This window comes from Lichenostomus cassidix, chromosome 20 (assembly GCF_008360975.1).
Source record: "Lichenostomus cassidix isolate B80296 chromosome 20, HeHo_3.0, whole genome shotgun sequence".
NCBI classification, from domain to species: Eukaryota; Metazoa; Chordata; class Aves; order Passeriformes; family Meliphagidae; genus Lichenostomus; species Lichenostomus cassidix.
In genome coordinates, this window is record NC_139500.1 from 4747837 (window position 1) to 4771265 (window position 23429).

Sequence of the window (23429 nt, forward strand, 5' to 3'; positions counted from 1 at the left end):
CTGGAAATCTTTTGTTGTTTTTTCTGGCTGCTCATAAAAGTGAACTTTCCCAAGGACACCCCAAACATTTGTTTCCTCCTGCAAAGGTTGCAGTCTGAAGTCAGACAGGGTTTGACCTGTCTCCAATAAACCTGCCTGTAGGTCATTCCCTAAGTCAAGGTCCCTACCAACATACCCAGCTGTAAACAGATGCAACAGATTATCTCCTGGCAGAGGCATTGTTGGCATAGAGGACAGTGTTGGCACAGGTACACAATTCCCTGGGATGGGATGGCCAGCTACTAAAATCCATGTCCAGCTAGAAAGAGTCTGAAGACACAGAGCTCAGATGGACAACACTGAGGCATTGCTCTGTTCATTTGACTAACCAGAAAAAGTTCAACTGGAGGGGAAGCTGTCCTTGCCATGGCAGAGAACTAAACCCTTTCTCCCTTTCAGAGGTGCCCATACCTGTAGACACAGGGGTAGAAGGTGAACGTGCCCTGCTGTGTGGCTGAGTTTGGTGAGCTCACAGCGATGCTCACGGTCTGCAGAGCATTGGTGTTGGCATATTCCACCAGCAGCACGTACTTCCCAGGCTGGGCCACGGGCAGGGACAGCTGGACTTCCACCTGGAGACAGAGGGACAACTGAGGGAGCATGTGCAGGATGCCCGTGCTACACACCAGCCTCCTCTGCAGCTCAGGGGACAGTGCAACAAATCTCATCAAATCCTTGCAAACCTTTGCATGCAATGCACTGGTTTTGGGTGCCTCAAACAGGGCACACCAGCACACAGCTGCATGGCTGTAAAGCCTTTCTGCTCACCTGCCCAGGTGGAGGTAAAGCCCCAGACTGGGGGGCAGAGGGGTGAGTGCTGCAGTGTCTGGGAGAGGGACAAAACAGAAGTGTCACTCACATCACTGCCACTGCAGGAGGCCATGTGGGGGTGGGAGGGGGTGAGCTGCTCTGTGGGACACAGCCTGGGGAGCCGGTTGTCCAGCCTGCACACTGCATCCACCCCTGGCACGGCTGGGAAGCCCTCCAGGGACAGGTACTTGTACAAGAGGCAGCTGGAAACAGACAGAAAAAAACTGTGAATTACAAATGTTACACCACAATTATAAACGTCGAGAGCACACACATATCCTGGGCCCAGCCAGGATGGCAAAAGGCTTTGTCTATCAGAAAGGCCAAGGAGCAGCTCTGGGGAGCTCAGTGGGGAGCAAACACTGGGTATTCCAGTAGGGTAGTAACAAGAAAAAGCTTCTCTCCTTGTAATGGGCTTTATGCTGGGGAGCACTACTCTGGTGGATGGCAAAACCAGAGTCCAGAGCCCAACCAGCCTTCTAACCAACATGGACACAGAGGTTCTGGGCAAGCACATGCACTGAGATGCTCCAAACACTACCAGACTGCTCATTTTAAATAGTCCAGCCAGACCTACTCACTGTGTCCATCTTCCAAGACACACAGAGCCACACACAGCCTGGCACTGGGAACCCAGCCTGGCAGAGAGGTGGGCTATGGTCTCACAGGATAAGCTGACCCTCCAGGGTCCATGAGAAAACACAGACTGGCTGTGCCATGGATAAGGAGATCTATGGGTTGGCTTTCTGAGTCACTGCAGGTTTCATGAGCTTTATGGACCACAGCACAGTGCTCTTGTGAAGCAGTTTTACTGCATCACAGTGTAGGGACTGTATATATTCCTTAACCCCAGGCCAAGAGGAGCTGAGCAGGCCCTACACAGCACAGAGATGCGCAGATCCTTACTTCTGGGTGGCTTGTTCAGGGGCAGGTTGGTAGGTACAAGGCTCTGTGACCTTCAGCTGCAGGATGGGTGCTTCATAGTATGAGCTGGGCAGCAAAACCAGATAGTCCTAGGAGGAGAGATGGGAGAAGTGTTATGCTTGGGACACTTGTCCCCAGGGAGCTGTGAGGCCCAAGGTGGGATGGAGCACAGGGCCTTACCAGCAGCACACCCTCTGCTTCCACAACCAGGGACCAGGTGCTGGGGTTGAGCACGAAGGGCTCCCCGAAGCTGTTCTGGGGCACGGTGACAAAGGCTGGCTCCGTGCTGGGAGCAAAGACAATCTGCTTGGTCTGCTCTGTACCTGCAGTGGGAGGGATGAGAGGCTGTGAAGGGACTGGAATGGAAAACCTGGGGCTGGACGTGGCAGGCTATGGTCAGTGAAGCAGCTCTGCAGTGCAGTGGGGAGTGACAGGCTCCTCCTGCTCTCTCGGTGCACCACCATCCCACACTGTCCTGGAACTCTGAACCTGCTTAATAGCCTAATGGGAGAAATAAAAATCAATCACTGCAATCCTTAGTGCAAATCCAGAGCTCTCACAGTGTGCTCTGCATCCCCAGACTGCGAAGCAGAGTGCTGCAAGCCAAGGAGCGTTTTGCCAGCTAGAAAAGGAAGGAACTCATCTGTGAAGAATTTATTGTGAGACAGACAAAAAGAATTGCCCAGATATGCTTTTCCTTAGGTATATTCTGACCTCAGCTCCACAGGCAAGATAACTGTCTTCTGGAAACTTTCAGGCCCCCAAGGTGTGCTCCTGCCCTTTTTCCTGACAACCACAGACTCTGCACTGGAGACTTAGACATTATTTTGAACTGACAGGACAGAATGGGTGCAAGGCTTGATCCTGCTGCTACTGAACAGCTCCTTGGCTCAGCTGACAGTCCCACAACCTCTTCATTAATGGATGCAATCACAACACAGCACCTAGAAGCATATGGTGTGCCTGCCCAGTAGGCTCAAGAACTTTCAAAGAGCACAGGTAGAGGGATTCACTGGGAATGGCTGCACAGCGAGCAGATGAGATGAAGAAGGAAGTCGGGAATGCAGCGTTCTGACTGTCCTGGTGTGGCACATGGACATCGAGGCACAAGGCAGAGGGCCAGAAGCTAAAGCAAGGGCTTGTGCTACTGCTGGGATGGCAAATAACCCCTTCCCATGTGTGGTAGCTCTGTGACATGCCTGGCATCACCTGAGGCCAGGACTTTGCTTTCCCAGACGGGAAGCAGAGGTGAGGTTGCAAGGAATGAAGAGATTTCCCTGAAAAGGCACCAGGGTAGATTTCTTGACAGGCTCAAGTTTCACATCCCTTTGAGGCTATACACAACTCCAACTTAGATGGCTTCTGGGGGTGGAGTGGAAGAAACCAGGCTGAAAATCCCATACTTGGAAAAGGCTCCCATTTTTGCCAAGTCACATCTTCCAACTTTCCTTCTTTCCAGGCTCCTTGTCCTTTGCCATGTGAAGTCCATTCCGTCCAGGCAGGAGGTGGCTCAGCACTTCTGAAGCCTCCCAAGGATGCTGCTTTCCCAGGTCCCATTGCTGATGCACCAGTCTGGCTGCTTGCCTTCAGCACTAGAAAAATCAAGCCACTTCTGCACAAGAAGTGAAGCATTTTTGAAGGCAAATGAGCTCTTCTGCAGGATAGGACAGATTAAATATGTCCTGACTTTTGGTGTGATCCTAAAGCATGACCATGGCTCCTGCTTTTCTTGGTTTTCTGCTGTGCAATATGACTGGACATAAAAATAAACTATTTTTCCTCTCAAAAGAAAAAAAAGGGAAAAAAAAGAGGTGGAAAATAGTATTTTGTCATTTCAAACCTTGTGTATCACATCAAAGGCAGAACTTATGTCAACACAAGACAGAGAAGAGAACTTCCCACACTGATAAATTACGTAGTTGGTGTTGACAGCCTTGTTGTCTGGAGGAAGAGCTTCAGCAGGACGATGTGACTGTGGCATCTGAAGGGATAAAATCAACCAGCTAACCACCCATGGCAACCTCAGGGCTGTTCCCATGCAGAGCTGCTCAGATTGTTTCCCAGAATATTTGCTGTCCAGGTTTCTAGGCTTGTCCAGCCATCTTTTGGTGGCTCTTCTCCAGCAGCTCATGACTCAATGAGAGGACTCTGCACCAGAGTGAAATTCCTGTGTAACTGTGCAATTCCATGGCACTTCCAAGCCCCACACCATGTGTGAAGCCAGCAGCCAGATTTGGGAGAAGCACACGGAAAACGCAGGACTACCACATCCTGCTAAATGAAACCACATCCAGCTGCCACAGTTTGGATCCACTTCCCAGCTCTTGGCCCATTTTGATTTTGTGGAAAGTCAGCTCAGTTTTGCCTGAGGCACTGGGGTGATCTTGTCCCGTGCTGGAAAGGTTGTATGGAATTGTACAACAGCATTATCTCCCACCAGCCTGGCTGCTGTCAGTCCTCAGTGTGCAGCCCAAGGGCTGAACCCACCTTGCTGCTGCTCTAGTAAATAAAGGGGGCTGCAAACTCAAATCAGCCTTTCAGTTGGGAGGGCAGGACTAATGGGTAAAGCCATATGGAAGCGTCTTCTGGAAAGGATGATGCAGAAGGTTGCCTGGGATGGGGAGGAGGTGGCGATGGCACAGGGAAGCAGAGCAGTCTGGGATCCTTACCTCTCCTTCGTGGCTGATAAGCTGTAATTTTGCCATACACAGTGGCCCCTCCTGAATTAATATACCTCAGGATGACATGGAACAGATAGAGCTCTGCCTCCTTCACGTCTACAGTGACTCTGATTTTATTCTGCAAAAAGCAAAAGAGCACACGGGGCACACGTCACTGTGGGGACAACTCCTGAGCGCCCACCCGCTCTGGGGAGGGCCTGACCCGCCTGCCCTACCTGCCTGCCTGCCTGCCTCTCTTCCCCCTCCCTCGCCAGCCCATGGCACAGCTCTGGCCGGCCACCTGCGATGGGCACACCTGGGACGGACACACCTCGGGGCAGGAGAAGGGGCAGAGGAGCAGTGTCGCAGCGTGGGATGCTCTGAGTTAGTCCAGAAGTGAAAAATGCACTTACAGTTGCCACAAACATTAAACTTTCCTTCCTCAACGACCGAGACCCTCCCTTCCACACTGGCGGGCCCCCGGCTGACGTAGCGGAAGACGAGGCGGAAGAGGTCAGGGGAGGTCACATTGAGAGTCACCACTACCTTGGGCTGGTGGGAGAGAGAAAGGGGAGAGAAGCAGAGCACACCTTCAATTACCTCCACCACCCGCACGGCCAGCCCAAGCGCAGCCGCTCGGCTCACTGCTCCCAAAGCAACATGCCACAGCGCGAGGAGGAGACAAGCACACGGACCCTGCTGCGCTCACGGCACCTCACCACACTGTCCCCTCACTGGGGACAGCCACCCAGGGAGCAACCTGCCTGTGGAAGAGGTGGGAAGGCTGTGATTGCATCTGGAAGATGCTGGGACTCAGCAGGGTGGCTCACTGTCCTGGGGCACATGTCATGACTGGGGAGAGGTTATGGAATTGTTGCTTTTGGGCTTCGTGTGCCATAACCAGCCAGCAGGTACCAAAGTCCTGCCCTTGGGGACAGAGTACTTGAGGCTCTGCCCAATTGCCTAGAGAATAGGCTGGGAATTGAGCTGGTGCCCCATTCTGGGGAATTTGTAGAGCTAAGGACCAGCGGGGCTGATGGACCATACAACTGACAGCACATCAGCCCTCCACCTGCCTGGATGCTGCCTGGCAAGACCCCAGCTAAGGAGATGCTAAGTTTGACCCATTTCAAAGAGACCCATTTCAAATCACCTCCTGCCTACTGGGAAAAGCTGGGGTCTGCCTAGGGACACTTCTAATGAGGGCTGTGCATTCTTCAAAGCTCCAGTTACACACCATCTTCCCATTGGAGAGCAAACTGGAAGGGTCTTGAGAACAAACTACAGGGAGACCTGCCAGCAGAAAGCCACATGCTAGCCCTTCTATCAAGGTCTATTTCCAGCTCAAACACCAATACTGGATGGAACACTGGAGCTATGAGCTTGAGCTCAATCCTCAAGCTTTAAGGCTGGGACTTTCTCAAGTGATCCTACAAGTGTTCACTGCTTAGCTCCTACCTAAAATTCAGTGGGGAAACAGCCCCTCTGTTATTTCACCTAAGCACAAAAATGTGAACAGAACTGAAAGTACATACACCAGAGTAAGGAGCATCTTACACGGGACAAGACTGTCAGAGAATCACTACCCTGCACTCCATCCCCAAACACACACACACTTCCGCAGGTGCCATAGAGAAGAAACCACCAAGGAGAGAAAAAGAGTCAAGAGATGAAACAGCTTCACTTCTAGGACTCACACAACTCCAGGTTAGTGAAAAACCATTGTTACAGCAAACCAGCTAACAGCAAGGGCAAAGGCTGAAGGGTAACAAGAGGTCCAAGCTGAACATGGCAGCTGAGGAGAAGATAGATTATTTTTGGAAAAGGGAGGAAAGGTTATGCAGAGTTATAGGAAAGAGCAGAGTCAGTTGAAAGAGCAACAAGGAAACTGAGAGACAGTGTTTATAGACATCCCTGTAAGTAATCACCAGGCTACCACCTTTATCTAAATGGATTAGGATGTCACGGGATTCCCAGTTTACGATCTTTCCCCTCATCAGTCTATGCCACCCCCAGCACTACAGGAAATATCTGCACAAACAGGCTATATATACACTGTGCTGTTTATGTTGGCCATCCTGTGACTTTGGGGGTTTCAGGAGCACTTGGGGTGGAAGATGTGTGCCAAAAGCACATCATTCCTCCACCAGCCGCATCCCCACGGGGAGCTGGGCTGGGCTGCAGCCACCAGGCATACCTGGATGGAGGACATCTGTGCATATCCTCGCCAGCTGAAGCCCTCGAACTCCAGGGGGTTGTAGCCAAAGCGCACGGGGCGGCCGGCCGGCGTGGTGCCTTCCTCCAGCTCGAATTTCAAGTGGTGGAGGTCAGGGAAATAATGGTCCCGTGCAGGTCTGGGGAATAGAGAGAGCACCGTCACCTGCTGAGCTACCCAGAGGGAGCGGCAAGGACATCTCCGCCAGGCACGCGGCTGTGTGACAGCAGCCCAGACGGTGAGGTCCCCATCCCCGTGGTGGCAGAGGACAGCGTGGGAGGTCGAGCACTCCAAGGTGCAGCTTACTGGGTGCAGGTGGGACCCCGTGTGCTCTGCCGGCAGCGACAGGCTCCGCTCCGCTCCTCGCAGGACGGCCCCAGGGCTCCGCCGACGTCGCACCGGCAGCCTGCGGGCAGGAAGCGCCTGTTTACATTCCCGCCGCGCTAACGAGCTCCTGGTCGCTAATCAAAGGCGCATCCCAGCGGGCGGGGAGCCTGGGGACACTATTTTTATTCCATTGTATCCGTTTTCATATTTGGCGCCGGCCCCACTTGGATCGGCTCTTCTCCCACCTCAGCGCCGAGCTATTTCCAGGCGGCTGACGGAACAAGGTCTGCAAAGCTTCACGGCCAGGCGTCAGCCCTGCCACCAGCCGCAGCCTCGCTCCCTCTTCCCAGCCCTGCCAGCATTGCGTGGGTGGCTGAGAGCAGCCGGATCTCCTCCTTTACCTCTTCCCATGGACACGGTGGAGAGTGGCCAACCCCACACATCCATGCCCAGCTGCCCCAAGCAGGAGGAAGGGGCACTGCTGCAAGGACATGACCAGTGGTTCAAACACACCAGTTTCTGGTACCCAAAGGGGTACCTTATCCAGGTGTTTGCTCCCCCAGCCTGACAGACCTGTGACCAGTGGTGGAAAGGCATGACCTCAGGTCTCCAGATTCACAGTAATCCCCAGCCCATCCTCTGGGCTGTGGTACAGAATCATAAGATCATCAAGGTTGGAAGAGGCTTTTAGGATCATCAAACTCCAACCATCAACCCAGCTCTACCCCTGTAAACCCTAAAGCACTTAACAACATCACCCCAAAAATGATGCCCCAAAACAAGAGGTGGGACATCTCTTGCCCCTTCTGTCCAAGGTCAGAGTGTGCAGAGGGGTCAGTTCTTGTGGCCCCGTCATTCACCAAACACATCGTGAAGGGAGCTCACCTTGGCAGCCAAAGTAATTTGCATTCTCCATGTTGAAGAAGCCATCCCTGCAGGTTGAGCAGAGCTGCCCACACACGTTGGCTTTGCAGAAACACTGCCCATCGCCCTGGGAGAGAAGCAGGCATGGAAACTCATAGCCTCCTGTTGCTTGTCATGGCTAAGCTGTTCCTCAGTTATTTGGGTTCTGGTCTGAGACACCGCAGGAACATTTTGAGTTTCATGCTCCGCACGGCTTCCTGCGCGTGGGTGGGCCAGATAAGGGCCAGATAACTTAAATTACCCAACAATGCAGGCAAACAAAAATCCAGGCATCCTGGGACAGACCCAGAAATATTTAGGTGCCTAATTTATGACAGGTCTTAATCCCACGTTCTCATGCAAGCCCAGATTGTGGCGCAAGCGCTGAGAGCTCAGCGTCAGAGCCGCTCCAGCAGCTGCTGGGAGAGACAGAGCTGAACACTCCCAGCACAGCACACTCAGAGGAGCAAACCCACCTGCCGGCACTCCGAAATTCCACTGATGGTGCCCTTGGTGTCACACTTGCAGCCTGAGGAGAGGGAGATGAACAAGAAAGCCTGAAGGTCAATCAGACTCTGAGAAGAAGCCTGAAGGAGTCAGCACCCACCAAAACCAGAGGACACTGGCTGGGATAAGAGGAGCCAGGAACTAGACAAAGTAGAAGTCCTGCACAAAGGCTCAGATTTCATTTTGGACAGCTACTGTTGAGGACACAACCACCAAACACATTTGCTTTTTCTCCATATTTGGCAATGAGAGAATGCAGGGAGGGCTGGAATAGCACAACTCATTGCATGAGCCCTGTTTCATCCCAAACAAAAAGCTCCAGGCTCCAGCCTTTCCCCTCTCCACATGGGGATTACCCAGAGCATTCCAGCTTTGACACATCACTTCTGGATGAAGATAGAAGAACAGGCATCACTTTCAGCCCAGGAATGATGGTGCCCACTGGCTTGGGTTTGGGTCTTGCACCCTTGCAGCAGGGAGGGGATTTTTGGGGGCTGTACAAATGCCATTTCCTTACTCAGGCAGCCGTAGGGGTTCTCTGGAGTCAGGTTCCAGTATCCAGGCTTGCATCTGTCACAAGCTGGGCCTTCAACATATGCCCGACATGCACAGGAGCCCTGGGGAAAGGGAGAGGCAGAGAAGAGCAGGTGAGAATTTGCAGCACAGTGGCTGAACATAGGGTCTGCTGCTCTGGCTAAGCTTAAGGAAGGACTCGGTCCAAAAGGAGATAAAGTGGATCATACAAAAATGACCTGCAGGGGTTGTGGTGGGTTCACTGCATACTCACCGGGGCCAGGGAAGGATCTGCAGTCTCCAACCCTGCTGGGTTACAGGAGCCCACTAGAAAAGAGGGATACAGATTTAAAGAGCTACTTCACCCACTGGTTGCCCCTAACTGGGGTTTTTCTCCCCTTGCAGAGCTTCTGGGGGATGATAAACCCATTTAATAGCACCCAAGACACTGAGGTGTCCCAAGAGATCAGGGAAAAGGGGGCTACCTTCACAGTGGGGGAACCCATAGGCGCCAGGCACACAGCTGTCACAGCGCAGTCCTGTCACCCCTGGCCGGCAGCTGCACTGCCCCGTGTCCTGGTCACAGGTGCCATGCAGGGAGCCCTCCCGGGAGCACTGGCAAGCTGCAAAGGAGAGAAATGCTGGAGCTGCAGGGCCCAGGGAATCCTGCATTCAGGGCTTCCCAGCAGCAGCCTCTTTTGTCTGCCTGACCTTCACTAAAAGCAGACAGAAATGAGGGTTATAAATAAAATACACGCTCATTCTTTGCTTTTGGTTAAAACCACCCCGTCTTTTAAGAAGAACAATAGAAGCCTCAATGTTTGTCACACCCATTCATATACATTTATGTGTATTTCAGAGGCAGGGAGGAGTTTTGGTGGAGGAGAAGGGGAAAGTGTCACTCCCAAAAAGTCAGTCGCCAGTGATGTACCAGACCCTACAAAAGCCCAGACACCCAAGAGCAGCTTTAAGCCATCAGGGTCTGCCCTGTGGATGTCAGATGTGGGCAGGGCAAGGGTTCCACAGCTTCTGCATGACCTGCTGCCCATGAATGCACTGAGATCCCACTGCCCTATCACAGGAAAGGTCAGCAAGCTGCCAGGGGGCTGCTCATGCCTTCCTTGCCCAGCCAGCACTCCTCAAATCCCTGCCAAAGGAGACATTCCAGGCTGACACCCCCAGACTAGCTAACAGCAAAAGACTGCTTATAAATCAACAGATTTAAAAAACATATTTTAAAAAGTCAGGTGGTTCTTTTCTTTCCTTGCTGTGGGTCTCCTACAGCTCTGCAATGTGGACATGGCTTTATGAGACAAAAAAAAAAAAAAGGCTACTGAACTCCTGTGAGACCATTTCATCTCTGCCTCCAACCTCTTCAAAGGCATATTGCCGGCATCACCATTTGGGAGGAGTGTTCTGCCAGCTGGCACAGCTCAGGAGTCCACATTTAGTTCTGCAAGAGGGTGATGATGCTCTTTTGTTGCTTCAGGGAAATTGTATCACGGATTACTTTTTAATGAGCAGTAAATTCTTGCTGGGAGACATAAGAGTACATCTGGCTTCCAGTCAGGGCTGCGGACAGGGAGGGAGATGGGGACACTGCCCAGAGCTGGGGAGGACTGGTCAGAGGATTTGGGGCTGCAGGCACCTGCCACAGGCATTGCTCAGTCCTGGCACCAGCAGCAATGATGCAGTGCCCAGGGAAATGCACAGGATCAGAGAATCATTAAGGCTGGAAAAGACCTCTAAGATCATCATCCAACTGTTCCCCCAGCACTGCCAAGCCCACCACTACACCACCCCCAAATGCCACATCCACAGGGCTTTTCAATCCCTGCAGTGATGGTGACTCCACCATCCTGGCTGCCCTGCACAGCCTGATCCAATGCTTGAAAACTGTTTTGGTGAAGAAATCTTTCCTAATATCCAACCTAAACCTCCCAGGATGCAACTTGGGGCCATTTCCTCTTGTCCTGCCGCTTGTTACTTGGGAGAAGAAACCAACCCCAGTGTGGCTACACCCCTTCAGGAGGCTGTAGAGAGCAGCAAGGTGTTACTCACGTGTGCAGCTGGGGTATCCATAGAAGCCCAGGGCACACTGGTTGCAGGTGTGTCCTGCGAAATTCCCGTGGCAGCGGCACTGCCCCGCTGGGCTGCAGTTGTTGTCCACAGCACCCCGGGGATCGCAGGAGCAAGCTGTAAAAGCAAGGTTCTGGTGATCCCTGTGATCTGTGGCCAAGCACTGCAGGTCTGAACCATCATTCAGCCCCCCAGGAATTAGCCATTTCCATCAGGATTAAATTAATTTCTTAATCGATCAGCAAAATCACACATTTTTGGCTATTTTCATAGCCATCCCAGGAAAATGCCACTGAGCAATTTTTACAGCCCATTCAATGTTCCCCAGCAGTTTAGTTTAGTAGGTTAATGCACTAAAATGTCACACAAAAAAGGCATAAGCTGAGACACCAGGTCACAGCAGGGTTGTGACGAGGAAGTGTGACTGATAAAAACCACTTTGTCTTCCAAGCTTTGCTATGATCTACGACCTCCAAAACAAGCCTGCCAAATTCACAGTGCAAACCACACAGGATTGATTTTGAGAAAGACCGAAGCCTTGCAAAAACAGGTTGGTTTTTTAGAGCTGAAGGTTCAGATGCTCACCGTAGCAGTGAGGGTAGGAGTGATGTCCAGGGCTGCACTGCTCACACCGTGGCCCAGTGAACTCAGCTCTGCAGAAGCAATTCCCAGCAGAGTCACAGCCTCCCGGCAGCGTCCCAACCACACTGCAGCCACACACTGCAACACAGGGAAACCACCTGCCCTCAGCTCAGAGCCTGGGGCACAGCTCGTGGCAAAATGTCTTTTTCCTGAGGTTCTCAGATAGGCACCAGGTGCTGCTCTAAGCATTCAAACCATCAGTCTCTGCCTGTGGCACGTTTTCTTCAAAACACCCGCAAAACCACTTTCCAGTCCTTCAGCCCCCTGCCAAAGGACTCTGGCTATGTGTCCCCACCCAGGATCACAAAGGACAGATACTCACACTGGCACAGAGGGTAGTTGAAGTAGCCTGGAGCACACTGGTCACACAAATGCCCTTCAAATCCCGTCCGGCACAGACACTGTCCTGTCTCGCTGTCACAGGTGCCATCGTACTGACCAGGGCCAGAGCACTGGCAGGCTGCAAAGCAACAAGGGCACCAGCAAATAAGCACATTTTTGGTCTTTAGCCTCCCCAGGAAAGGAACCAGAGGGCCTGTTCCTCTGGGGTATGAGAGCAGTTACTGGAGAGACCATGGGGAACAAAGCTGACAGCAAGCATGCCTGGCCCATAGCTCATATCCCTAGGGAATTCCTCTAGAGCCCCCCACAGCCTGGGAGGATGCTGGAGGGTCAGGGCTGGGTGGAAAACAACAGCAAAAGAGCAAAAGTCATGGGAATTTGTCACTTGGAAGTGGGGCTGGAGAATTCCTCCTCTCCAGCATGGGTGGAACACAAAGAGAAGCCCATCAGGGCGAGCCTGGGGACACTGCCCCCTGGGGTACTCACGCTGGCAGCTGGGTCCGTAGTGGCCTGGGGCACACTGGTCACAGTGTGTTCCCTGGAAGTTGGGTTTGCACACACACATCCCCACCCGCGGGTCCTTGCGGCAGGCGTTGCCCTCCGTGCCACCCGCGTAGCAGTCGCAGTCTGGATGGGGACACAACAGGTGACACCACACACAGATGTCAGTCGAGCTCTGAGGTCCCACAGGGACAGAGCAGGGTGAGGCAACTCAGTGCTCATGCGTTTGCCTGCATAACCTTCCAATCAGATGAAAATGTTTCAACCAAACCACGCCTGGCTTGCAGGGTGGCTGGGCAGCCTCAGGAAGGTGCAGGGTGGGCAGCAGGGCAACGCACAGGGCAGGCAGATGCTGCTTCCACCAGCCCAGACAGAGCTGATTCAGTGCAGTTTGGGAATAATCAGAGCTAACCAGGCTGAGCTTTGGGCTTTCCCTCTGGTCACTCCATGCTGAGCTGCACCCCAGACCTTCCCACTGCCAGGGCAGGGTGCCCTGGGCAGGCAGTGCTGAGGCTCTGAGCCAGCCCTGCTGTCACCAACAGCACTGGTGTGGGATGCTGGGGAAGGACAAACACCATCCAAGATCCAGAGGGAGGGGGAGGTGGGGAAATGAGAAGGGAAGTGAGAAATTCCAGCTCAGGAAAGAAAAAACCTGTCTGGAAGATACAGACTTCGAAATATCAGAAGGAAGGAAAAGGTTATCTTGAGCATGCTGGGGAGCATGAGACAGGGGAGGATTCGGTGGGAAAAGAGACAAAAGAAAGCACAAGGGAGTAGATGAACTGAGAGGAGTGAGCATGACAGAGGAGGGAGGTGGAGAGAGCAAGGATGAGCTTTCTAAACAACAGAGGAAGTGACACAGAGTGAATGGCTGCCTGTGCATGACCCTTCAGAGGTGCCCACAGCAGAGCTCTCAACTCAGCCACAGCCCCTCCATGACTTCTGGGGGCCATTGCCCACAGAAGGGACATCCCCACATGGCCTGGACCCCAGAAAAAAATCACACTGTCACTCTAGGCTGGAGTTTCCATGTCTGTAAAAAGGGGATCACAAAACTTCCTTTCCCCCACCCTCAGCTGCTGGTTTTACTCTCTTACAAGCCCTCATGGCTGCCTTGCACAACCTATGTGCCCACTAAGTTGAAGACTTGATCTTGCATTGGATGGGGAGGTATAACAGAAATGACAGCACTGCCGAAGCATCAAGGAAAATTGCACTGCTTACTTATAATCTGTCCTGCAGGAAGCACTTGTTCTCCAGTATCGTTGTGAGAGAAGGCTGGAATGGCTATGCAGAGAAAGAGACATTGCACAGGTCATCACACACACTCAGAGAAATCCTGGAGGAATATCAAGGGTTTAACAGCCCCAAAGCTGAACAGGCCGACTGAAAATGTGGAATATTGGAATAAAGCACAGGTTCCCCACTAAACAACGATCTATTACAGCCCCTTTTAACCTGTCTTTCACAGCAACTGAGAGATGAAGCCCCAGCCAAATGGAAGCTCCTGTTGACTCAGTGTTCAGACCAGCTCTGGTCCAGCCTCCACCCAAGCCAAATGTGGACTTGAGCCCACCTGAAAGAACTCCTCCTGGGACAGGAGTGCCATATGGCATGGAGAAAAGACATCCCAAGAGCCACAGCTGGAGCTGCTGGCCCTTCCCAACCTGCTGGGTGTGTGGGCTCCCAGATCTGAACCCCCACTTACGGTAGCAGTGGGGGAAGTTGACATAGCCCTCAGCACAGGCATCGCAGTGCTCCCCAGTGTAGTTGGGTTTGCAGTAGCAGCGCCCAGTGAGGTCCTCACAGGTGCCATCAGTGAAGTCAGACTCACAGTTACAGCCTGCAGAGAGGGACAAGTCAGCAGCAGTGTCACTGACTGAGACCCCAGAGGTCCTACAGCAGCAAAACCTCTCAGCCCAACCCTCCAGAGTGCCCTCCCCAGTGTCACCAAGTCCAGGAGGATGTCACGGCAGAGGAGTTCATACTCACGGTAGCAAACGTATGGAGAAGTGATGGGGTGGTCAGGGGATCGATAGTATCCTGGGATGCACCTCTCACAGTTAATCCCAGTGGTGTGATGCTGAAAGACAGTGGATTAGAGAGGCATCAGTTCCTCTGCCTGCAGGACTCACATTCATCTGCCAGATTTACTAACAGCCCCAGGTTGCAGAGGAAGCAGCTCAGGAGCGTCAGCACACCAAAGACCTAAATCTGCTCAAAATTCCACATACACAAATGTGGAAACAAAGCATTTCCTGCAAACTGCATCCTCCCATAAACACAGTGTGGGTTTCAGGTTCATATCTGACCTCGAGCTCATTTCACTTCCTTCAGATGGTAAAATGTCCTGACCACTTTGTGCTTGGAGGATGGGAACAACCTGTTTCCTCCCAGCAAGGAAGCAAAGCCAGAAGTTTCACGTCAGTGCATGAATTAACCACGTCACAGTCACCATCACCTTGGGAAGGGAAGAGCTACTTTCCCACTTTCACAGAGACTGAAGGCTGGTATTTTGGTGGGCAGAGAGAGATCCAGGCAGCACCTGAGCACTGTGAACTAGGTACGGATTTCCCAGCGTGCTGGGCAGCAATCTGTCCCTCCCAATTCCAGTGCCTCAGCAAACTAAAGCTTTAGGAAGGTAGTGGTACTTCTCATTACTGGTGCACACTCCTTGAATCCGTGGCAAAGAGACTAAATTTCCATGGAAAGACCTAATTTAGATAACAGGGGGCTTGGTGGAGGTGCCAGTGAGGCTGAACTCCAGGCAGACAGGGGAAACAAACACAAACATTTGCAACAGCCTTTTCCAGAGGAGCTCTTTGTGCCTACCTGGCAGTCGATACAAACACCTCCCCCTTCAAACTTGTTCTCATGGCTCCTGCTGGCTTTGAGTCGATCCACCTCTGGGTCATAGTAGCAGTCGTAGGCATGGCCATTGCAATTGCAGGCTGGAATACAAAGAGATGTGAGCTACACCACCCATCCTCAGAGGCCCTTCAGTCAGCAGCTGGATCTCAAGCTGTCAGCTCTCCCTCCTTGGTTTGATGCTGGATGGGTTGCTTTTCCATGAGGAAAATGCCTGAATGCATCCTGGGGGGGTTACATGATCTCCTAAGCTCTCTGAATTCTTTCAGTTCAAAAGCACAGAGGCAGCAACTCCCTCACTAAGTCTGGTCTGCAACCAGGAGAGTGCAGCGGGCACAAAATCACAAGGAAAATATGTGCAGGCGTGTATGGACGAGAAAGAAAAATCACCACACTGTGGGGCCTCGAGTGGTGTGGTTTAGAGAGCAACATTCTTGCCTTTTTTATCCCACCCTGGATAGAGGTGAGCTGTAAAATCCAGCACCCGGTGAGGAGGCTTTACAGACTCACAGGATTAAGATCCTTTGCCACCCTGTGTTTCTAAGACATCGTGTGGTGCAGCTCTGTGCTCTGCACTCCCTGAGCAGCAGAAATTCCACTGTCAGTGCTGACCAAAGATTTCTAGACAAATAAAGATGCCCTGTATGTAAACACATCCAAACCTAATTCATCTCGCAGACGGAATTAAGCAATGAGACTTGCCTGCACAAACCCTTGGACACACAGGGGGAACTGGAATGCAGCAGAGTCCCACATTTGAGGCTTCCCTGTGTGAGCCTCACCTGAACATCATCACCTGCTGTGTAGAGTCCTCTGCTGTGCCAGTGCCCTCCAGTTCCCCCCATCCCACACACCACCAGTCCCACCAGTCCAGTGAACAGCTTCTCTGCACCACAGCAGAGCTGGCAGGGTGTTGTGGAGCAGAAAGGCTTTGCAAAGTGAGAACCTTGCTGCCCTTGTAAAATCCTTGCTCACTTCTGCTACTTTGGCTAACTAGAAAAGCATTCTGGGAATGACTCAGCTAAACTAGAGGTGAAAATCAAGTTACATAATTGTAAAACAATTATTAGAACCAATAAGTGCCACACTGTGGGGCTGTGGTTGGTTACACCTGATGCTCCTATCCTGGTCTGTGGTGTTGGTTAAGCACATTTATTGTGCCTCACGAGTATGTAAACTCATAGCAAACTACCAGTTTAAGAAGCCTGGATTTTTGCAATAAATGGTCTTTGCCATACCATCATGGGGATTGTGTGTTTAACACTGCAGTGGGGGCATGGGGAAGAAGGGAAGGGAAGGGAAGGGAAGGGAAGGGAAGGGAAGGGAAGGGAAGGGAAGGGAAGGGAAGGGAAGGGAAGGGAAGGGAAGGGAAGGGAAGGGAAGGGAAGGGAAGTGAAGGGAAGGGAAGGGAAGGGAAGGGAAGGGAAGGGAAGGGAAGGGAAGGGAAGGGAAGGGAAGGGAAGGGAAGGGAAGGGAAGGGAAGGGAAGGGAAGGGAAGGGAAGGCTCAGTTCCACTTACGCTGGCACTCGTTGGCACTGTCAGCAGTGGCAGGCTTCCAGGGGAACTGGTTGTAGCCGGGGCAGCAGCGATCGCAGGAGCCACCACAGGTGTTGTGCTGGCAGTCACACTGCAGCCTGCAGGGACAGGAACAGGGCACAGACAGGTTTGGGGTGATGGCAGGGACATGGGATGGGGAGCTGTGTGACCCTGCTGTGCTTTGTGTCAATCACATACATGAACGAGCAGTATTTGCTAATCTGAATATTCTGGAAAAGAGGCTTTTAAGAGTTTTTCTTCAACTTTTTAATTGATTTATTATTTTCTGAGCCAAACACCAGGCTCTGACATTCAAGCTCCATTCTCTCCCTTTCTCCTCCTCCACCATCATTCCTTTTTCTCTTAATAGGGAGACAAGGACAGGAGAAAAATCAGAGCACCACCACCTAGCCAGCTCTGCAGAGAATAAAATGTGAAATGGTTGGAGATGACAGTGGTAGAAACTGATCAAAAGTTGATTATTTGAGAGAGTGTAGCATGGTACAGGAGCAGCATAAAAGGAAAAAAATGACAGCCCAGAGCTGGAGAGGAATGGGGCTACACAGGTGTTATCTACTCCTCCAGGTAGACCCGTGCTGAAGGCATTTGAATTAAGCATTTTGGATGCTGGCCCCACACTCCCTGTGCAATGCACCTCCTGCTTTCCAGGCAGGGCTGTGCTGGGTAAACAGGGCGGCTCCGGAGGTGCCAGGCAAGGAATCTCGACAGGCAACCGATGGATCTCACCCTGCCCGACCGCAACGGTGATTCATTAACATCGCTGACATCATCCCCAAAACCTCCACTTAGCACAAGGCGATTCCCATCCAACACAAACGCTTTCTGTTGTGTTAGACTTATGGATAATACAGCATGTTCCAGCTTTTATCTGTGCAATTACTCATTTCCCCTCAGGGCCAGTCTGCCACTCCCATCTTTCCCTCCTCCAGTGCTATTCCATTCAAAAGGAGTGTGTTTAAAAATAAATGTAATTTTTTAAAACGTTAGAAACAAAAGGAGCAGTCATTCAGGGTGAAGTGCAGGAGTGCAGACACACTTCTGCAGTGAGCTGAGTGACACAGTTTCCACCTACATGTAATTTTAAGATGCAGGACCTGCAATTGTATGTGTAGTGAATTGCCAGACAGAGGCAGCAGCCTGGGACAAGTGACCTCATTTTAATGAAATATGGGATGATCTGAAAGTTTGGGGGAATGCAGGCAGGATCGACACGCAGCTTGTTTGTTTCAGACAGAGGGGCTGAGAGGCAGGAGGTCCCAGTGCTGCTCCCAGCCCTTCCCTTGCAGATGCCATGAGACACTTGGCCAGTCAGTTCTCCTAGCACTTGTCATGCCCCTTTCCCTGCCCACATCCACAGCCTGGGCTGTAACTGGCAGAGTCCAGGCATGAAACTAAATCCCTGTCTGGGCCTTAAGTGGCAGAAAACAGACCTGAAATATTCTTTGTTCTCCAAGTGTTTCGCAGACCCAAGGGGGAGACTCAATGAGAGGCAAACCTTGGCTGTGTCTCTGGAATGAAACCACCCACAGACCTCTCACCTGGCTGTCTACCACTCAGCACTTCCTAGCAAACATTTTATCGTTTCTTCCCATGGCAGCAGCTGGAGATCAAGATTAAGATCCATATACAGACGTGTGGAGAAAGATGGTCACTGAGTCAGGGAACGTATAAACCTGCTGAGCAGTGTTAATCCCCCTGACTGGAGGACGTGGCTCCAGCCACACACCCCAGGCTCTTTAATGTTCAAGATGTTTGAAAAGTACTGGTTCAGTTCCCAAAACGCACAAAGATGACACTGCATGAGTAAAGATGCTCATTTCAGATGGAGAAGGAGGTATTTATTTAGTCTCTGCTGCTCAGAGCTAGCAATGACCTCTCCGAGAGCTCATCTGTCATGGCTTTACTGCACCTTGCGCCGAGTCCGTGCTGCCAACAAATTATGGACAAATGTGCACAAACCACAATATTTACATGCTTCATTGATGGAATATATACAAGGAAGAAGAGGGAGCGGCTGTGTTCACATAGCACATATTTCCTGGTCATCCTGCCGTAAGAAATGAAACCGCAGCCTTCCCGCTGGAATTGATGCTCAATAGCAGAGACTAAACAGTTTCCAGCAAGCAGCTGTGGCAAAACTGAGAGCAGCACACAAACACTGCAGCATCTAGATTTGGCTGGGACATCTGAGGAGCACAATCAAAAAATAAAAAAAAAGCCCATTCCTCTGTTCCTGACTGCACTGAGAAAAAACCACCTGCAAAAAGACACTGACAGATGGCACAAATCTACCAGCACACATGGTGCTTTCCCTTCCACATGGGAAAGGGGAAGCTGGAGCTCAGGATCCAGCAGTGGGAAAGCATCCTTCATCCGTGGATGTGCTTCTGACCAGCCAGGCTGCTGCTGTCTTGCTGGTTATCTTCAGCATCAGGCACAGAGGCAGCAGCAGGACTCTCTGGTTGTCTCCCCTCTTGCTTGTGGCATCTGTGACAGGGCAGTGAAGCCACGGAAACAGCTGCTCTTATCAGACAGATGCAGAACCCTCGGAGGGTTCTCCTGAGCTCACTCAGCCTGTTAACACAGGATTCCTGTCTGGGCTCTCCCAGCCAGGTTCCTGCTGATGTTTATCTCACTGCTACCAGGGTTTGCCAGGAGAAAGGGCTGTGCCTCATCCTGCTGGTGTTCACCTTTAACCAGGAGAACACTCCTTCCTTCTGCTTAATTCAGCCCATCCCAACTCAGGGCAAAGAGAGACAGCTGTGAGAAGTGCAGAGAGCCTTGAGGAGCCTGAGTTTACACGGGGCCCAGATGTGCTGCCAGCCCAACACAGCTGGATGTGCAGCCTCCGCAGCTTGGCACTTCACACAAATTTTCCAAAACTGCAGAAACATTATCATTTATGGCCAGGAAGTCAGCTCATGGACATGCTTCATCACGTCCTGAAGTCTTTGCCAAGATTTATAACTCACCTCACTGCTATCAAAGTGCTCATCCTGCCTTTCTGAGCAATGGGCACAAGAAACATGGGGATGTACACGAGAGGAGTTAAAATGAGCAGCAGGAGACCTCCCCAACAGGCTGAGACTGTGGGACTTTTAATAGGGCCAGGCCAATCCACATTCCTCTATTTGCATTTCCTTGCCCTGCTGCTGCCAGACATCAGCATCCAAAGAGGCAGGACATGAGCAGAGGAACACACTGCACAGATTGCTGAAAACGTGACAAGTTTCTGGCAGCTGGGTCTGTGACTCAAGGGGACAATGTGTCTGAGCCCCAGCTGATGTGGCATGGCAGGTATCCCTGAGCTGGCTCTGTGCTGGGGCAGGGCAGGAGGGCTGGGATCCTGCCCAGCAGTGCCCACTTTGAGGGAAGGCTGGACACAGCTGCTGCTAAAGCCTGAAGAATGGCAGCATTTCACCAATTATTCATCTTCTCAACTGAAAGTATCAGATTTCTGCTGACTTGCCCATGCTCCTGGGCTTGCTGAAGCATACAGCAATGCCATGAGAAGATCTTCTATTTATCCAGCACCTCTTCCTGCTGTATCCCAAAGGACTCTCAGCTGTCATGTGCTGACTGTACAAAGCACCCAAGTAGGAAATGTTTTCTCCCTCAGGCCAGTGTGATCTGCTCTGGGTGAAATGCAGCAGCTGCTTACCAACATGTACTGCAACATCAGAGAGCAGGCTGGGGCCAAGAGTGAAGATGACAAATGCATCCAAATGAGAGTGGAGGAGTGGAATTTCAGGAGACAGAGAAACTGCAAGCAAAAGTGGCATTGAACAAGGATTTCTAACATATATATCTCTCCTTGCTCGATTTTCCCTCCCTTCCTGGAAGGCTCCAAGTCACTGATATACCCAAGAAAGGTCCTGGCATCTCCATGCTGAAGAATCACTTGGCCCCATGAAGCTTTCTGCCCCAGCACAAGTGCACTTTGCATCCAGCAACACCAATGTCTAAAAAACCAAGGAACTGTACATTCAAATACTTATGAACTTCCTTTTGTCGGAGAGTTTGGCACACTAAGCCAGGCTTGCTTACCAATACATCTTTGTTTTAATACTTAACAGCTTTAACCTTGGCTGGGACTCACTGGAATTTTATTTTAAACGATCCAAAAGCTCTACATGATCCTGATGAGAAAGAAACACAAGCTCCTCTCGTCCAGCTGAATCTACCCAACCCTTTCATAAAGGCAACATTCAAGCTGCAAACAGATGGCTAAAAGCAACACTTCCATGGTCTGAAGCAGCCCTTTGGCATTCCAAGTTGCCAAGACAGATGGGAAGAGTCCCATAAGCCAAAATGTAAGTTCTTAGCATGCTCTTGTTCTTCTGGGAGGAGTTGTTCAGATATGTACATAACCAATTTATGGTTCTTATCAGCAGAAATGGGCAGCACTCTCTGGTTTCATGGGAGAACATCTATTTATGAGAGCACTGTCCCAGAGCTTAAGAAGCCACATGACAAGCAAGAGATTTCTCTGCACAAGCTGAAAAATGATCCCTGGACTTTGATGGGAAACCTCCATGTTCTACATCAATATCCCACCTTCCCATTCTAACACTCTGCTCCAATAGGATGGCAAAGTTGCAGACAGGGAAACTCAACCAAGGAGCTGATCTGGCTGAAAAACAGTCTGACAAAATATTTAATTTTTGCTACCTTGCCTGGAGCAGATTCTGTTTCTTAGGGCAAGTAGTACTGCACCATTACGAGCTCAGAACAGGACACAACTAACACTGATAAAATTCATTCTTAGAACAATAATTCAAATGCTTTCACACAGAAGTGGGATTTTGAAAAAGGTACCTGTAAGGGTCGTTGGGGTCTTTGGCATCACAGACATCTGCATGGCCATGGCAGACACAGCGCCCTCCTATGCTGATATCCTTGATGCTGTAGTAATACTGGAGAGCACAAGAAAAGTTGGCATTACTATCTCTACAAATCAGATTCACAGCCATTCTACTCAGGATTCAGCAGGACTTGATCCAGTAAAATGATGTGCTGGGATATTTCCCTTACAGTGACAAGCTGGACATTGCAGGCTGCAGTATCTGCCTATGGTAAGAGTCATCACCACTAACAGAGCCCATCAGCTATGAGCTGGGGGCTCCCACCACAGCCAGAAAGCCACATGTGACACCCAGAGGTGTTTCCCAGTGTCACATTGTTGGTGTCTTCCCAAGCAGCCTCCAGCTCCAGCCACAGCAGCATCCACTGCAGACACCTTCAGCTTAGGGAGCGCAATACAGAGAAAAAAAACCCAGGGATGTTCTCTCCCCAGAGGTGGCTTGCACAGCCCTCAAGCAGCTCCAGCTCAGCAGCACGAGGTATCAAGGCCTGCCTTACCCTCCTTGTGACTGTAGGGTCCCTCAGAGCCTTGCCCATCAGGTGGCCCAGCAGAGTGTTGGTCTGCAGGAAGCGCAGACGGATGTTGGTGGCTTTCGTGAAATTCCGCAGGAGAGGAGAGTAGGAGAAGTTCATGGCTCCTGGGCGCCCGTTCACCAGGGAGACAACAATCTGGGAATGGATGGAGGGAAAAGGTCAGGTTGGACTGGGCATTGAGCAGCCTGGTCTAGTGGAAGGCGTATCTGCTCACAGCAGGGTTTGGGAACCAGGTGGTCACTGAGGTCCCTTCCAACCCAAACATTCTGTGAATCCCTGAGAACAGATCTGTGCAATCCTGTGGGGTGGGAGGAAATAAATCTCTCCCTCAGCTGAACCCAGTCATCCAGATGACTGACGCTGTTCCCTGTGAGTCTCATTTGGTTTAACAGAATACTGTAAGTGGTAAGAGGGAGACAATTAATAGGAATACAAACAGCCACTGAGAAATGCTGGAAACCCCAGGGTATGAAAACAGGCAACTGCTGACCTCCCCATTTTCCAAAGGCACAATCCGGGAGTATTCCGTGGTGCAGATAGCATGGTCATCCCTGGTGATCCTGTCCACGGTGTGCTGGCCAAACTTCTCAATGCAGTCCCTCTTGGAAGCTGTTCATCAACCAGAGATGAGAGCAGTAAGAGAAGAGGAACAATTCCCTGCCCTGCATGGATTTTCCCACGCTGACCACAGCAGAGATGGGTGTATAATCTTTGTTAAGCATTTACTACACAAAGATTGCTTTGTATCATTAACTCTGTCATGGCTAAATGCATGTCCTCCATTAAGGGAGGGAGTCACTGTAACAGGCAGAAAATACCCAACTCACCTCCCTGCAGTAAATGACAAAAGTCAGAATAGCCACTGTACCTGCTGCCACTACCTGCAGAGAAACCCAGCCCTTAATTTTGATTTTAAGCTCACAGTTTAACCAGCCTGAGATCTAGCTCTGGTCTCAATCTGTTGCCTTGCTGGCAGTGGATTTGCTACACTGCTTCCACTGAACTGCACAAGGGCCCTTGGCTGTCTCCTTCTCACACCTTGCTCTGAACTTTGCCCTTAAACCAATGCTACAAACCAGAAATGCCAAAGCCACCAAGAACCACCCCTTAGGGACAGCAAACCAGGGCTCCTGCCACTAAGTGG

The 23429-nt window shown here is 51.3% G+C and overlaps 1 protein-coding gene across 3 annotated transcripts in view; it reads right to left on the reverse strand.

Moving 5' to 3' along the window:
* Nucleotides 1–23429, reverse strand: part of LAMA5 (laminin subunit alpha 5) — an 84492-nt gene that overhangs the window by 22861 nt on the left and 38202 nt on the right. For 2 of the 3 annotated variants that reach the window (XM_085079394.1, XM_085079393.1), the window contains exons 4-27: nt 22776–22894; nt 22250–22420; nt 21707–21804; nt 16850–16965; nt 15295–15413; nt 14455–14545; nt 14171–14305; nt 13687–13749; nt 12448–12588; nt 11942–12079; nt 11563–11697; nt 10960–11094; nt 9384–9521; nt 9173–9225; nt 8903–9002; nt 8355–8407; nt 7861–7966; nt 6955–7054; nt 6631–6787; nt 4847–4985; nt 1954–2096; nt 1756–1862; nt 899–1052; nt 451–611 (exon numbers count right to left, since the gene is read on the reverse strand). In XM_085079394.1, coding sequence (XP_084935520.1) covers nt 451–611; nt 899–1052; nt 1756–1862; nt 1954–2096; nt 4847–4985; nt 6631–6787; nt 6955–7054; nt 7861–7966; nt 8355–8407; nt 8903–9002; nt 9173–9225; nt 9384–9521; nt 10960–11094; nt 11563–11697; nt 11942–12079; nt 12448–12588; nt 13687–13749; nt 14171–14305; nt 14455–14545; nt 15295–15413; nt 16850–16965; nt 21707–21804; nt 22250–22420; nt 22776–22894 — 2872 coding nt within the window. Of the gene's footprint in view, nt 1–450; nt 612–898; nt 1053–1755; nt 1863–1953; nt 2097–4442; nt 4573–4846; nt 4986–6630; nt 6788–6954; nt 7055–7860; nt 7967–8354; nt 8408–8902; nt 9003–9172; nt 9226–9383; nt 9522–10959; nt 11095–11562; nt 11698–11941; nt 12080–12447; nt 12589–13686; nt 13750–14170; nt 14306–14454; nt 14546–15294; nt 15414–16849; nt 16966–21706; nt 21805–22249; nt 22421–22775; nt 22895–23429 lie in introns of all 3 variants that reach the window. The other variant, XM_085079395.1, reaches the window with a different exon arrangement.